The 16,386-nt window shown below is 47.5% G+C and overlaps 1 protein-coding gene across 3 annotated transcripts in view; it reads right to left on the bottom strand.

The window, feature by feature from the left end:
- Arhgap39 (Rho GTPase activating protein 39) overlaps positions 1-16,386 on the bottom strand; it is a 109,235-nt gene that overhangs the window by 16,551 nt on the left and 76,298 nt on the right. For all 3 annotated transcript variants that reach the window (XM_040736327.1, XM_040736325.1, XM_040736326.1), the window contains exon 4: positions 8,552-8,635. In XM_040736327.1, the coding sequence (XP_040592261.1) occupies positions 8,552-8,635 (84 nt within the window). The remainder of the gene's footprint in view (positions 1-8,551; positions 8,636-16,386) is intronic.

Here is a 16,386-nt window from a genome sequence, read left to right on the forward strand (position 1 = left end):
TTCTAGCACCTGCATGGCAGCTCACCCCTGTCTGTTAACTCCAGTTTCAGGGGATTCACTGCTCTCTTCTGGTCTCTGCAGACAACAGTCATGTACAGAGAACAGATACAGGCATGCAGACAAAACACTCATATATAGAAAAGCAAAACAAAACACTGTTTTTGCCCATTCAGGGTACTACAACAAAGTGCTGAAGGCTTGGTAGATTAAAAACAGATCGCAGCACTTGGAAGCCAGCCTGTTCTACATGGTGAGTTCCAGGCCACATGTCCACATAGTGAGATTCTGCCTTGAAAAATAAAGAAAAATGCAGTAGGTATGGAGATGCAGCCCAGTGAAAAGCACTTGCTTAGTATGCATATAGTTCTAGGTGTGATTCCCAGCAACTCTCCCCCAAAGAATGCATCAGATGAAATCCATGACTTCAGACATGCATCTCTACACCTGAAACTTTTTATTTCACATGTGTGGGTGTTTTGCCTACATGTATATCTGTGTACATGTACATTCTTGCCTGAGGAGGCCAGAAGACAGAACTGAGTCTCCTGGAACTGGAGTCACAGACAGTTGTGAGCATCCATGTTGGTGCTGGGAATTGAACCCAGGTCCTCTAGAAAAAGAGCAAGTGTTCTCAACCACTGAATTACCTCTTCAGGCCCTGATGTGTAGACTGGCTTAAATCTTTGTAATTTAGCCGGGTGTTGGTGGCGCACGCCTTTAATCTCAGCATTCGAGTAGCAGAGGCAGGTGGATCTCTGTGAGTTCGAAGCCAGCCTGGTCTACAGAGCGAGTTACAGGACAGCCTCCAAAGCCACAGAGAAACCCTGTCTCGAAAAACAAAACAAAAAAAAATCTTTGTAATTTATCATCATCATCATCATCATCATCATCATCATCATCATCATCATCATCATCATCATCACTATTTTGAAACAGGGTCTCTCTTTGTAGCCCTGCCTGTCCTGGAATTTGCTATGTAGAGTATGCAATAGCCTGGCCTCAAACTCACAGAGATATGCCTGTCTCTGCTTCTTTTATTCTGGGATCAGAGGTGTGAGCCCCCACGTCTGGCTTTTCCTAATTTCTTTAGGCACATCTTAGAATGTTTTGTGCCTTGATATCCAGCATACGTTAACTTCCTCCTTTGGCAGTCTAGTAGTAAGGACTGGATTCATGGTAAATCTTCACCCTGGAATGTTGGAGTACACTGTGCGAGCATACTCACAGTCCAGTGTGGGAAAGGAAACAGTGTGGTAACAAGTTGGTCTTCCCTACTGTTTTCTGTTCTGTCCCTCCCCACTCCCCACCCATTCTTCCTTTAAGATGAGAGCTCATGTAGCCCAGGCTAGCCTCAAACTTGCTAAGTAGCTGAGATGACACTGAACTCTTCATCATCCTGCTCCCGCCTCCTAAGTGCTCAGAAGACAGCCTGCACCACTGCACCAACTTACTACCAAAACGATAAGAAGTGGGTAAGGACCTTGAGAGCAGCGCAGCTGCACATGGAATCATGTCCATCCATCCCTGCAGACACACAGAACCCTTACCTCCTCAAACAGTTTTAAGTCTTCACTCTCAGACCACACAATGTCTGAAGAGTGACAAGAGTGGGTGCCAGCCTCCCAGTCACTCATCAACCACCTCATCAACAGCTCTTCATTTCTTGAGCTCTTCCCTCTCCCAAAGGGTTCATGCAGACATTAGTCAGAAGCGACTTCTGAGAAGCTGGCTTAACCCTGTGGGTCTGTTTCAGTTGACCCCATGCGCTAATGAGGCATGCAGCACCGTCACGTCAGAGCTCATTCCCAGGGTGCTCAGTCCTCTGCTGTATCAGCTGCTGGAGGCGCTGCCTCTGCCTCTCCCCTCAGTGAAGGGGTGAAAACATGGGGGCTTTGCCTCCCCCTCCTTCTCTCTCAGGAAATAAAGGGAGGAATCACATATAGCCATTCAAGCTGGGAGGAATACTACACTACCCCCCCCCCCAGCCCTTCCCTGTATCTATTTAACTTTTTTTTTTTTTTTTTTTTTGGTTTTTCGAGACAGGGTTTCTCTGTGGCTTTTAGAGGCTGTCCTGGAACTCGCTCGGTAGTCCAGGCTGGTCTCGAATTCACAGAGATCCGCCTGCCTCTGCCTCCCGAGTGCTGGGATTAAAGGCGTGCGCCACCAACGCCCGGCATCTATTTAACTTTATAATTGCCATTTAATATCCTGCACATATGTATATTATTCATTGGTCATTTTCTGGTAACTCCAAAATGTATACATAATAATTGGTTTATATTTACTATTTTATTTTAAATACTTATTTTTGTTTTATGTATGAGTGCTTTGCCTGCATGTACGTGTACCTGTGGAGGACAGACAAGGGTGCAGATTCCCCTATAACTGGAGCTGTGAGCTGCTATGTGGGTTCTCTGTGTCCTCTGCAAGAGCAGCAAGTGGTCTCCAGCCTTTTATTCTATTCTAAATATTTTTCTAGTTTTTATTTAAGACTCTCATTTATGAGTACTGTGTTTATATCATTTTCATTCACCACCCTCCCCTTACCAGCAGGTGCCCCAGATTCAGGACTGTTTTTCAATTATTGTTATGCACACATATGCACACACCCCACTCGGTTCATTCAGTGTTGCTCACATGTACGTCTTTAGGGCTGACCACTTGGGATTGGATAACCTATCAGGGAGCTTGCTTAGAACACCAGTTCTCCCTTTCTCAGCGGTGATTGATTGCCTGTAGTTCTTTGTGCTGGTTGGTTGTTTTTTTCTTTTTCTTTTTTTGTCATTTTGTACAAACTAGGTTCATCTAAGAGGGAACATTAATTGAGAAAATGTCTCCATTAGACTGGCTGGCAGGCAAGACTGTGAGAACATTTTCTTGACTAATGACTGATGTGGAGGGACTAGCCCACTGTAGGCAGGGAGGGTCAAGGTCAACTCTGGGCAGATGAACCTGGAGCCATAAAGTAGTCAAACATGGCAGAGGAGCAAGCCAGTGAGCACTGCTGTCCATGCCCCTGCTTCTTTGCAGAGGAGCAAGCCAGTGAGCACTGCTGTCCATGGCCCCTGCTTCTTTGGTGGACTGGGATTGGGATATGTGAGTCAAATAAACCCTGTCTTCTCTAGTGGTTTAGTCATGGCATTCTGTCACAGCACCAGACAGCAAACTAGGCCACCTTTCTTCTAGGGATGTTGCCTATGAGATTTCCTTACCCACACTGCCATGTCAGCTGGTGCTCATTGTGCAGTCTTGTTTAGACAGACACATTGTTGAGTGTCACGTCTGCTGCGCGGCCTGTGTCCGAGAACGTGCGGAGGGTGTCGGGTATTGAAAACACAGAGACTCGTTCAATGATATAAAGAGAACTTTAAACAGGCTCCAAAAAGGTTCAAGAAAAACTTCCTAAGAAAAGCTCCCACCAGAGAAGCTTCTGCTCTCTCCTCTCCCCTGGCTGGTTCTGCTCTGACACCAAAAACTGATCTGGGCGTGGCAGAAGAGGTGGTTAGTCTTTGGACAAGGTCGAGGTCAGGGTGGTTTCTGTGGACAGGCCTTTTCCAGGAACTTATTGCCCCTGGGCATTGTATTGTTTTTAGTAAACATGTTTTTAGTAAACATTGTCTTACAGCTGCCTGCTCCCAGGCAGAAGGGGAAGTGGGTCTCTGCTCAAGGTCTGGTGTTCCCACAGTTGAGATTTCATGGGTGCAGCATCTTTGACATTTATAAAGACACAGCAGACATCCTGGGCTCTCTGGCTCTTACAATCTTTCTGTCTCCTGTGATGTTCCCTTCTGACCTTGCCTCCACCACCGGGAAGCTATTTGAGCACTCCCAACGCCTCTGCTGTATACACCCCAATGCACACACTGCTGTACACAGACCCAATGCACACACTGCTGCGCACAGCCCCAATGCACACACTGCTGTACACACCCCAATGCACACACTGCTGTACACATCCCAACGCCTCTGCTGTACACAGCCCCAATGCACACACTGCTGCGCACAGCCCCAATGCACACACTGCTGCGCACAGCCCCAATGCACACACTGCTGTGCACAGCCCCAATGCACACACTGCTGTGCACAGCCCCAATGCACACACTGCTGCGCACAGCCCCAATGCACACACTGCTGTACACATCCCAATGCACACACTGCTGTGCACAGCCCCAATGCACACACTGCTGTACACACCCCAATGCACACACTGCTGTGCACATCCCAATGCACACACTGCTGTACACACCCCAATGCACACACTGCTGTACACACCCCAATGCACACACTGCTGTACACACCCCAATGCACACACTGCTGTACACACCCCAATGCACACACTGCTGTGCACAGACCCAATGCACACACTGCTGTACACACCCCAATGCACACACTGCTGTGCACAGTCCCAATGCACACACTGCTGTGCACACCCCAATGCACACACTGCTGTACACACCCCAATGCACACACTGCTGTGCACAGACCCAATGCACACACTGCTGTACACACCCCAATGCACACACTGCTGTGCACAGTCCCAATGCACACACTGCTGTGCACACCCCAATGCACACACTGCTGTACACATCCCAATGCACACACTGCTGTACACATCCCAATGCACACACTGCTGCACACACCCCAATGCACACACTGCTGTGCACAGACCCAATGCACACACTGCTGTACACACCCCAATGCACACACTGCTGTACACAGACCCAATGCACACACTGCTGTACACAGCCCCAATGCACACACTGCTGTACACACCCCAATGCACACACTGCTGTACACACCCCAATGCACACACTGCTGTACACACCCCAATGCACACACTGCTGCGCACAGCCCCAATGCACACACTGCTGTACACACCCCAATGCACACACTGCTGTACACACCCCAATGCACACACTGCTGTGCACAGTCCCAATGCACACACTGCTGTACACACCCCAATGCACACACTGCTGTGCACAGACCCAATGCCTCTGCTGCGCACAGCCCCAATGCACACACTGCTGTACACATCCCAATGCACACACTGCTGTGCACAGACCCAATGCACACACTGCTGTACACAGACCCAATGCACACACTGCTGTGCACAGCCCCAATGCACACACTGCTGTGCACAGCCCCAATGCACACACTGCTGTGCACATCCCAATGCACACACTGCTGTGCACAGCCCCAATGCACACACTGCTGTACACACCCCAATGCACACACTGCTGTACACAGACCCAATGCCTCTGCTGCACACAGCCCCAATGTACACACTGCTGTACACAGCCCCAATGCACACACTGCTGTGCACAGCCCCAATGCACACACTGCTGTACACAGCCCCAATGCACACACTGCTGTGCACAGCCCCAATGCACACACTGCTGTGCACAGCCCCGCTTAGGCATCAGAGGACGTCTACAGCCTCCCCACACAGCACTCACAGTCTCCACCTGAGCTCAGCTCATCTCCACCTCTGTAGCACAGATGCTCTCTGGTCTTTCTTCCTTACCTCTTGCCTAGCTCCAGCAATAACTCTGCTGAGTGCCGCACCTGGGCCCAGGTTCCCTGACAACACAACATGAAACCAAAGCTGAAAGCGCTTCCTTGGGATCATCTAAGTGGATGCGGCAGTGTGAGGACCAGGATGAGAGGGGAGTATCTACAAGTGTAGCAGCCTGTGGCCCCTGGACTCATGCTGTGATTTCAGAGGCAAAATTTGGCACCAAAGTTGATAACTGAGAATAAAATACAGGTCTGAAAACAATACCATTGTCCAGGCCTCCTCTTTACCAGCATGGATTGGTCCCCAGGGACCCCACTGCTGTCTTGATACAGGCCTCTGGGAGCACCGGCGTTTCCCTGCTTGGGGCTTAGCCCTGCCTTTGACCCTCAGGAGGCTAGGTTTGCTCCTAAGTAGGTTCCTTCTTTGCAGATCCCAGTCTCCAAGGACAGCAAATTCCCTTTCTCTGGAGCTGAAATGATCACATGAGGATGACACCCCCTCTGGAAGCACACAGGCTGCAGTCTCAGCAAAGAGGACCGCGTGCGTCTCTGGATGAGGTCTGACCCTTTCTCTAGACTTCTTAGGAAGTATTCATCACCCAAGGACACAAAGATCCCACTAAGGCAAACGTCTGGCTCTAGGGCTCTTGTAAGCAGAATGTTTTCTTGTGATCTCACCTTTCTCCACATGTCACTGGTGTTTGTGCCAAGGTCTCAGTGACAGGGGCAACAATGACAGAATGGGTGCTGTAGTGTGGTTTTTCCTTGTTAGCATTCATGATTATTCCATCACTCTCTTATAGTAGAGATAACTTGGCCTGGAAGCCACAGCAATGAAGTAAGTAGAACAATACAGTGACAGGTTGATATATGGGAATGGTACTTTTTTTTTTAATTTTTTTATTTTTTTATTTTTGAGGCAGGGTTTCTCCGAGGCTTTTGGAGGCTGTCCTGGAACTGGCTCTTGTAGACCAGGCTGGCCTCGAACTTACAGAGATCCGCCTGCCTCTGCCTCCCAAGTGCTGGGATTAAAGGCGTGCGCCACCAACGCCTGGCTGGGAATGGTACTTTTTTTGGGGGGAGGGGGGATAGTCTCATGTTCATAATGGGACTATTAATGCTACCTAGTGGGAATAAAAGGAAGGGTCATAGGACTTTGACCTGTAATTCCAACCATCCCTCTCATTGCTCTCTTTTGCTTGCCCCTCCTACTGCAAGGGATCTTGGGAAATGTTAGGATATATAGGATGGGGGTCATCATTCATGATGTGGCAGGGCTTTGCAATGATGCAGATGCTCTGGGTGCTTTATACTCCTGACATGTTCACTAAGTTAGTTTTGGGTGGAATCATTTCCGTGGTCTGTAAAATACCACAAGGGTGCAGAGGGAAGGCTGGGATGCCTTGTATCAAATAGCCTCCAGCCTGTAACTGAGATCACACCATCTCCCCTGCTGAGGGACAGGACACTTTCCAAGCTGTATCAGACATCAGTACCCTGGGCTGGCCATTGGAATGCAGCAGAGCCCAGAGGGTCCTCTTGATTTAGAAATGCAGCTGCCTGCTTTGTGCTGTCCAGATCCACCTGGGAGACCACATGGGGTTCTAATGGCAATCTCCAATGGTATCTGTGTTAGCGGGCAAAAGGGAGTGACTGTTAAAGGGGATGAAAATCCAACACATGGGGCTGGAGAGATGGCTCAGTGGTTAAGTGCACCGGCTGCCCTTCCAAAGGTCTGGAGTTCAATTCCCAGCACCCACATGGTAGTCCACAACCATCTGAGATGAGATTTGGTGCCCTCCTCTGGCCTGCAGGCATACATGCACACAGAACATTGCATAAATGATAAAGAAATCTTTAAAAATGCAACACAGATAGTAGCTACAGAGACAGTAGCTACGACAGAGCTGGAGACCTGCGGGCAAAGAGCGTGGGGACTTTGAGGAGGCCCTTTAGGCCTCTGCAGAGGCTGGACATGTCAGCTAGTATGGCTGGTGTGTTTTTATAGGGCTGAGAGTAGCTGAACTGCCAACGTGGGGACTGATGGGTAGAAGGACCCTGAGTGGGCTTGCGTCTTCCATCTGACACCCATACCTAAGACACCCAGAAAGGCCCAGAGAGCCTCTTTAGTCCACCGGGACTTGTGGCTGTAAGGGGTTCCTGCTTCCCTGACAGCATTACGGGTATCTATTTACAGACGGTGATAGGCAAGTTACTAATGAGTCAAGCCCCTGATTTTGAAGGGTAATAGGGCAACCAAAGACTAGATGGGGACATCTGTCATAAAGAGTGCCCTCTACAGTGTTGTAAGGGTCATGAAAAATCTCAAGTCTTGTGGCCAGAGCTGAGACTTGATTTGTTACCATGCAGACAGGTCTCTACCAGACCCCAATTGCTGATGAGAAAATGAAGTCCAGGGAGGCCTGGGACAGACCTGTAGTTACATAGCTACATTAAGGACTGGGTCTGATTCTCTTCCACACCTGTCATTACTTAGGAAACAAATCCAATTGGCTAAGTAGACTCTCCTGGCCTCTCAAGGTCTTCAACTTCTTTCCAGTACCAATGTTGTTCTTAGGTAGTCTGTGATAAGGATCCCTGACCACCTTCGGGGATAACAGTCTGCTTTATGCTCTGTTTCCCACAACAAACCAGTCACCAAGAAAGAAGACTATCGGTGGCTGCCACCTTTCTATTTGAGGACCTGGGGCCAAGAGGCCAGCGCTGCTTTCTCCCTATGACTACCTTGGCTCTAAAGTGGGTGGTCAGTGCCGCCCGGGATGGAACACACACTAAGGATCCCTCTGCCAGAGACTGAGGAGAGTACCAAGGTTCTTCCAAAACACAATTCCCAGTGAAGTTAGGGCAATTGTAAGTGCCCTCTGCCCACACCCAGGGTGCTGGTGGTCTTCACAGCCTCTCCTGGTCCTCCTATTGCTTCTTGTTCAACCAGTATCTCTCCAGCTATTCCAACAGCAGCCCACCCAGGAACACTCAGACGTAGACAGGCATGCCCAGCATCAGGCAGTTCTACCTGTAGTGAAGGAGCTGGCCGTCGGCACTGTAGTCTCGGTAAACCTCATAGTCCTTCTCCAGGAGCACACCCGGTGGTGAACAACTGAAACACAGCGGAATGGAAAAGGTATGAGTTAAGTGAGTACGTTGTGTGATATTTTGTGTTCTGACAAATAAAGCTTGCCTGGAGATCAGAGGGCAAAGCTAGCCACTAGTTAACCATAGAAGCCGGGCAGTGGTGGCTCAAGCCTTTAATCCCGGCACTCAGGAGGTAGAGACAGGAAGTGATAAGGTGGGATGGAGACAGGATCTCAGGTTCCCTTTCAGTCTGAGGAATGACCCAGGTGGCTGCTATGGTTCTTTGATTTCCCAGGTTTTTACTGATAAGACTAATTAGGATCCCACTACAATGATGCTTCAAGCACATAGAGCTGCCCCTCACTTTCCTGGGGATGACCTGGGTGGCACTTCTTATGTTCCTTCCCCCTTCTCTTAGTTTCAGGTAGGGTCCTATGCAGCCTGGCACTCAGAGACCCATCTGCTTCTGCCTCCCGAATGCTGGGAATACAAGTGTGCATCACATGCTCCTGTGATCTAAGCAAGAAATTTTTCTGTCCTACATCCATCTCCTCCAAGTAAGAACAGCCACAGTGGCCTGCCTAGAGGCCATGGAGCAAGTAGGCAAGGACACCAGCCTTTCCTAGAATGGGAGCCACTATTCTAGGGACCCAGAGACAGGATTAGTGAGAGCTTCAACCAGGAATGATAGACAACCAGGGAGACACGTTACTGAGACTTTCCTGGGGACTCACTGCAGTCAAGATAGTAATGTAGACTCTTTTTTTTTTCCCTTGGTTTTTCGAGACAGGGTTTCCCTGTGGCTTTGGAGGCTGTCCTGGAACTCGCTCTTGTAGACCAGGCTGGCCTCAAACTCACAGAGATCCGCCTGCCTCTGCCTCCCGAGTGCTGGGATTAAAGGCGTGCGCCACCAATGCCCGGCCAGTAATGTAGACTCTTGCCACCAGTATGTGACACCATTTTGGAAGGGCTAGCCAACATAGTAGTAAGTAGAAGGTGGATTGGCTGGTTTGCTGTTTGGAAGAAAGATAAAATTCACCATCAGACGTCAGTCTTTATTATTTTGGGGATAGGGCCTCACCATGTAGCCCTGGCTTGCTTGGAACTCACTATGTGGCCCAGGCTGTCCTCATACTCACTGAGTAAGCTCCTTTTGCCTCTGTCTCCCAAGTGCTGGAATTAAATGTGCGTACCACCATACGCAGTCTAGGTATTATAATTTACCCTTCACTTAAAAAAGTTAAAGAACATGGGCTGGAGAGATGGCCTAGCAGTTAAGAGTACTGGCTGCTCTTGGAGAGGACCCAGGTTCTGGGTTTAATTTCCAGCACTGACATGGTAACTCGCAACTGTCTGTAACTAGTTCTAGGATATCCAGCATGCTCATATAAACATACATGCAGGCAAAACACCAATGCACATAACATAAAAATAAATTATTTTTAAAAAGTTAAAGAACAGCATTATTAGGAAAATACATATCACATTTAATGGCAAATTGCTAAATTATAAAAGATAAAAAATATGTGTACTCCATTCACACATATCCCATTCATCACTCAAATCATACTTCAGCCTGGATTGGAATGAAGACACAGCCTACTTTTCCTTGTATGCTTCTTTGGGTCTAGGCAAGACACTAGATTTCTGAACCAACAATGCTGGAGAATTTTCATGGTATAAGAGTTAATCCCACTGAACAGAACTAATGCGCACGCTTTAGTCCCAGCACTCAGGAGGCAGAGGCAGGCGGATCTCTGTGAGTTCAAAGCCAGCCTGGTCTACAGAGCGAGTTCCACGACAGCAGTATCCCTGTCTCCAAAAACCAAAAAGACCCTCTTCACAAACAGATAGATGTAAGGACTGTGTTGGGTCAAAACAGTAATTCTTGGCCTCGATCCAGGAGGGAGGGCCTAGGAGATGGCTTTGTGGTCGAAGAGCTTGAGGGTCTGAATTCAGACCCCGCACCCACATAGAAAACCATGTGTGAAGACCCGCACCTGTAACCTTAGGCTGGGAGGTGGGGACAGGAGGATCCTCAGAGCTGATGGGCCAGCAAATCCAGCCAAAATGGCAAGCTCTAAGTTAGCAGGAGATGCTGTCACAAAAAGTAAGCTGAAGACTCCTGAAGTTGACCTCTGGCCTCCGGCCTCTTGCAAGCACACACAGATAGGCATACACATCTGCCTACACACACCCACACACTAAAAACATTGGAAAAATGTGAAAATATCTCAGAGAAAATGTTCAGGGTATAGGAGGAGAACCAAGGGCACCGGGACATAAAGACGGCTGTGTGGAGCTCCCAGGTCAGAGCAAGGCAGCACGGGAGAGCCCAGACCCAGAGACTCGCCAGGAACCAACCAGTGCCCAGACCCTGAGACTCGCCAGGAAGTGCGCGTACCAACCAGTGCCCAGACCCAGAGACTCGCCAGGAAGTGCGCGTACCAACCAGTGCCCAGACCCAGAGACTCGCCAGGAAGTGCGCGTACCAACCAGTGCACACTCCTGTGGGCTCACACCGGCTCACGCTGGAACCTGGCTCCAGCCTAAGGAAAGGAAAAGTCTTGAAGAGGATGAGGCAATGTGACCACCCCATGAGGGCACTGTTGAGTTTCTGTGGGGGCAGAGTGCTTGGAAGAGATCTGTGAGAGCAAGGCATGGCGGGGTAGGTCAGCTCCTTTGTCTCTCCTGCCTGCACTTCATCATGAACCAAAATAAGCCAGTTTCCTCTATGAATCACCCTGCTAAAAATAGCTTACTATGGGAGAGAAAAATGGTCTGAAGCGACACACAAGAATTTGGTAAACAGCAACAGAAAATTAGGAGGATAGCAAGTATTCTTCTAGAAGTCCTATGTCTAAAGGTCAAGAGAGCACACTGTCCACACTGAGACTGCAATGGCTAAAATGTCCTAGAACTCACGATCTCCTGCCTCTGCCTCCCAGCATGTCCTTCTGATGTGTGCAGAGCACTGTACAGTGTTTTAAAAAACTGCAAGGATATGTACCTAAAAAACAATAATAGGTGACACTAAGGTGTTTTATTTTTGCTTCTGGATGGTCATGATTTCAAGACTGAATGAATGACAATTATTAACAAAAGCTAGCAGTCAGTGTCTTCAAACATAAAATTATGATACAGAGCAGAAAGCTATAAAGTAATAAATGGCACATGTAAGCGTAACTCCAGTCTATGTCCATATCTGTTTCAGGCTGGTTATGTTATGTCCGGCTGGTCACCAAATGCCACAAGACCTTACAGAGCCTGGGGCTCAGTCATCAGCCACCCTGCAGGTTCCCTGTGTTCCCTGCTGTGTTACACCGCAACAGGGCATGCTGGGCACAGCACGCTGTGTACATCCTCCTCCTTACTCTGTGCCCTCTCCTCTGCCAGGATACACGTGGAAAAACACCCCACCTGCCTGCTACTCACTTCAGTGTTCCAGAGACTCCATGGTTCTGAAGGCTGCTTGCTCTCTAACCCTGACTCACACAACCAAGGGCATCTGGGACCTTAAGCACTCATGCTTCCTTTGACATCCCACCTCCAGACCAGTGCCTAGGTAGAAGGAGGCAACAAAACCTGTCCTCTAGACTTTTGCCAAAGGGTGGAACACATCTCCAGGCCTCATTAATCACCGACACCCGGTTGGCCCTGAGTTGGGGCAGGGACATGAGCAGCACCTACTCCACTGGGCAGTCTGCTAGATAACAGCCAGATCCTCAGGCATCCATGGGGCTAAGACAGGGAGCAGCACCAAGGGAGAGCCATTTGAGAGGGAGGCTTCAGCAGTAAGTAGTAGAATTAGGAATACGAGGGGAGTCTGTCACAGTCAAGGAAATACAGCCTTTTGTTGAGATATAATAGGAACTCAAGCCACATCTTGGAGCTCTGTGGGTTGGCTATTAAAAAAAAAATGGCTACAGTTTAAATCAGGGGTCAAGAAACTACAGCCAATTCTAGCCTGCTTCCTGTTTTTTAAAACAAGGCCTGTGAGCTAAGAATGCGTTTTATGTTTTAAATGGTGGAAAATACTTTATGATGTGGAAGTTACCTGGTATTCCAATTTCTTAGCACAATGACTGTGTGGGAGCTGAGCAGTCATGAGGGAGACTCAACATCCTTCTTATAAGAGAACACAGGCTAGCATTACTGAGCACAATATTCTCAAATTATATAATGTTCCCAGTGATTTTAAATGGAAGTAGAACTCTCAAATGGAGTATCTCATTACAGCACACTTACTGGACCAAAATGAAGATTACCATTAGAAAAAAGAAAAGTGCATCTCTTTCTGTCTTTCATGTGCATGTATATTCAAGACCAGAGGTTGGCATCATCTGTCTTGCTGGTTGTCTTCCACCTATAGTTTGAGGCGGGGTTTCTCACTTAGATAAAATGACTGGTCAGAGAGTTCTACCATCTTCATCCCCACTTAACCAGAAATACAGATGTGTTTGACCATGCCCATAGCTTTTATGTGGGTGCTAGGGATCTGAATTCAGGTCCTTGTGCCCAGGAGGCAGGCACTTACTGACTAAGCCATCTCCCCAGCCTGAGCGTCTCATTTCTTAGTCAAGCAGGGAAAGCTGCTCACTAATGATGAATTAAATTGTATTGATTGCAGTATGTCCAGATATAATAAATTTGCCTAAGACCACTAGCCTTTGGCACAGACAGTTTCTTCTGTAGGTGAGGCCACAAGAGACATATAACAGTCATTGTGATTCAATGGTCTTCTTTGGCCCCTGATGACATAACACATTACTGACACTGATCAATTTTCTAAGAGTCAGAGCTAAGCTTAAATAATAAGGAACTGCCTTCTATAACTGTCTGTGTAAAAACTACAGCAGAGACTGTGTCCAATAAGCCTAGTGTATTAGTTACAATGTGACAAAACATCTGGTGTAACAGGAGGGAAGTTTCTACCTGTGGTGAGCTGGCTTCACTGTGTCTGTGCTTACCGTGAGGGTGAGACAGAGGTTACATCTGAAAGGAGGGAGGAGAACAGAGTTGTTCAACTCCTGGCAGCAGCAGGAAGGAAGGAGACAGGTGCGGTGCACACGGGCCAGCAACAAGATACACGCCTCAAGGAGAGCCTCTCAGGACCTTCTTTAAACAGATTGTGATTTCATGAATGGACTGATGGTGTCAGGGCCTGTATAATTCAATTATCTGTCAGCACCACCACTAGGTGGGGACAAAGCCTTCAACACATGAACTTTTCTTTCCCCTCCCCAACCCAGGGTTTCTCTGTGTAACAGGCTGTCCTGGAACTGCCTTTGTAGGCTGGCCTTGAACTCACAGAGATCCGCCTGCCTCTGCCTCCCAAGTGCTGGGATTAAAGGCGTGCGCCACCACTGCCCAGCAAAACAAGAGCCTTTAAGGAGAACCATGTCATACCCCAAGATAACACTGGTAAATCACTAATTATGTGCAAACTGAAGTAAAAATTGCCAAAATGTGTTGCAAATAACCATGCTAAGGGTCAGTGTGTATTACAGAGTTAGGAGAACAATTTATAAAACTTGAAAAAAATGTAATCTTTTTTTTTTTTTTTTTTTTGGTTTTTTTGAGGCAGGGTTTCTCAGTGGCTTTGGAGGCTGTTCTGAACTAGCTCTTGTAGACCAGGTTGGTCTCCACAGAGATCCACCTGCCTCTGCCTCCTGAGTACTGGGATTGAAGGCGTGTGCCACCACTGCCTGGCGAAAAAATGTAATCTTATTTAAACTCAAAGTTGTATTTTTCAGTAGAAGGACTCTGCAGAAAAAAAATCCAATCTATCATGAACTATGGAAATGCCAGTGTCAACAACAAATTTCACTGATGCTCATAGACCTAGCTTTAAGTAATTCCACTATGATTTTTGTTAGAAATAAGAGCTAAGTATTGTTGATTTGCCCCACCATACAACATGCTAAAAGCTTGGAAGGAGTAAAATTATTATGATTTTTTTTAGACTAAGAAAATATTGAAATTTTCTGAATGAGAAAAAGTTTTCAGTCATGTAGCCTAGGCTAGCCTCAAACTTGTGGTTCCCTGCGTCAGACTCTCAAATGCTGACATTAGAGACGTGTCCCATCACACTCAGTATCACTGATGTTTTTCTTTTTCTTTCTCTGTTTTTTCAAGACAGGGTTTCTTTGTGTAGCTCTGGCTGTCCTGGAACTCGCTCTGTAGACAGGCTGGCCTTGAACTCACAGAGATCCTCCTGCCTCTGCCTCCTGTATGCTGGGATTAATGGTGTGCGCCACTACAACCTGGCCTGCTAATGTTTCTTAGTGAATTAGAGCTGCAATCCCAAGGCAAATGGTGCTCCCCTATGAAACACACGGTAGCAGTCACTTTAAGGACGACTGATGTCTCAATCATAGACAACTTTAGCTGCTTTGTTTTCCAAGCTGTCAAAATAAAGAGAGGTGTGATCCATTCCAACACACACCTGCAGTGGAGATGGCTGCAAGATTTTCAGACAAAATGCAAAGGAAACTATTTTAAAATCCGTCTGATTTTGTGACTAAGGAGAGCCTATCTAACCACTATTCAGGTCCCGTTAATCTACAAGGTATGCTAAAAGACAAGTATCAGGTGGGCGTGGTGGCTCATACCTATAATTCTAGCAATAGGGAAGATGAGACAGGAAGACTGCTATTAGTTTGAGGCTACTTTGGTTGACGTAATGACTTCCATATTAGCCTGAGCTTTAGTATGAGATCCAGGCTCAAATAAAGAAACAAAGACAAAAATCTAACATCAAGAGAAGAATCTAACAGATATTGCCACCTAAATGATGGTTATGCTCAGTTCAAATTATACACCCATGGACAGATCTCCTTACTTGGCAACACTTACCTGTGTGAAGAGGCAAAAATCTTGTCATAATTCACAACATATGAATACTTGCCACTGGTTTTCTTTTGACACATTCTTTGTGTCTGTGTATGTGTCTGTGTCTGGAGACCAGAGGGTGGCATCTGATGTTGTTTGGGACCAGTGTCCACCCTAACTTTTGAGAGGGGTTCTCTCACTGAAATGAGCTAGACTTGCTGGCCAGTAGACTCTGGAGACACCTGACTTTGCTGTACCCATGCTAGGTTACATATATATGGCCATGCATGATTTTGTTTTTTGAGATAAGATCTCTCTATGTAGGCTTGGTTGGACTGGAGCCTACTATATATACCAGGGTGACCCTGAAATCAAAAAAATCCTCCAGTCTCTGCCTCTGAGTTCTGGGATTAAATGCATGTCCCACCATTTATGGCTCTTATGTCTGGCTTTTTGTGGGTGCTGGTATCCAAACACAGGCCCTCATTTTTTCATGGCAGGCAGTTTGTTAACTGAGCCATCAACCTAGCCCTACCATTGGTTTTGGTGTCAGGGAATATCAATGCTCCTGCTCGCTGGAGCAGCCACACTGGTGACCTGCTGCTTGCAAGGCACTTTTGGCTGTCTCTCAGACATGGCCCCAAGTGCTCTCTGTTGAGGCAGATGCTCTCCTTCATGTGCAGCACGCCTGTCCTCATAGGGCAGTGCTCTGGCTTACAATGTGTTCTGCAAAGAGAACACCTAGTTAGCTGGACCTGGCCCAGAATGAACACAGATGGTGAAATTAGCAAGGGAGGGCATTAAGGAGTAATTCAAAGTGTATTCCATATGCTGAAAAGGTTAGAAGATAAAACTGAGTCGATTGAGTGAGATGACACAGCAGGCAGAGACGCTCGCCTGAGGACCTGAGTTTGATTCCCAGAACCCAAGTAAAGATGGAAA

This window comes from Mesocricetus auratus, unplaced genomic scaffold (assembly GCF_017639785.1).
Source record: "Mesocricetus auratus isolate SY011 unplaced genomic scaffold, BCM_Maur_2.0 Super-Scaffold_100055, whole genome shotgun sequence".
Classification (NCBI taxonomy): Eukaryota; Metazoa; Chordata; class Mammalia; order Rodentia; family Cricetidae; genus Mesocricetus; species Mesocricetus auratus.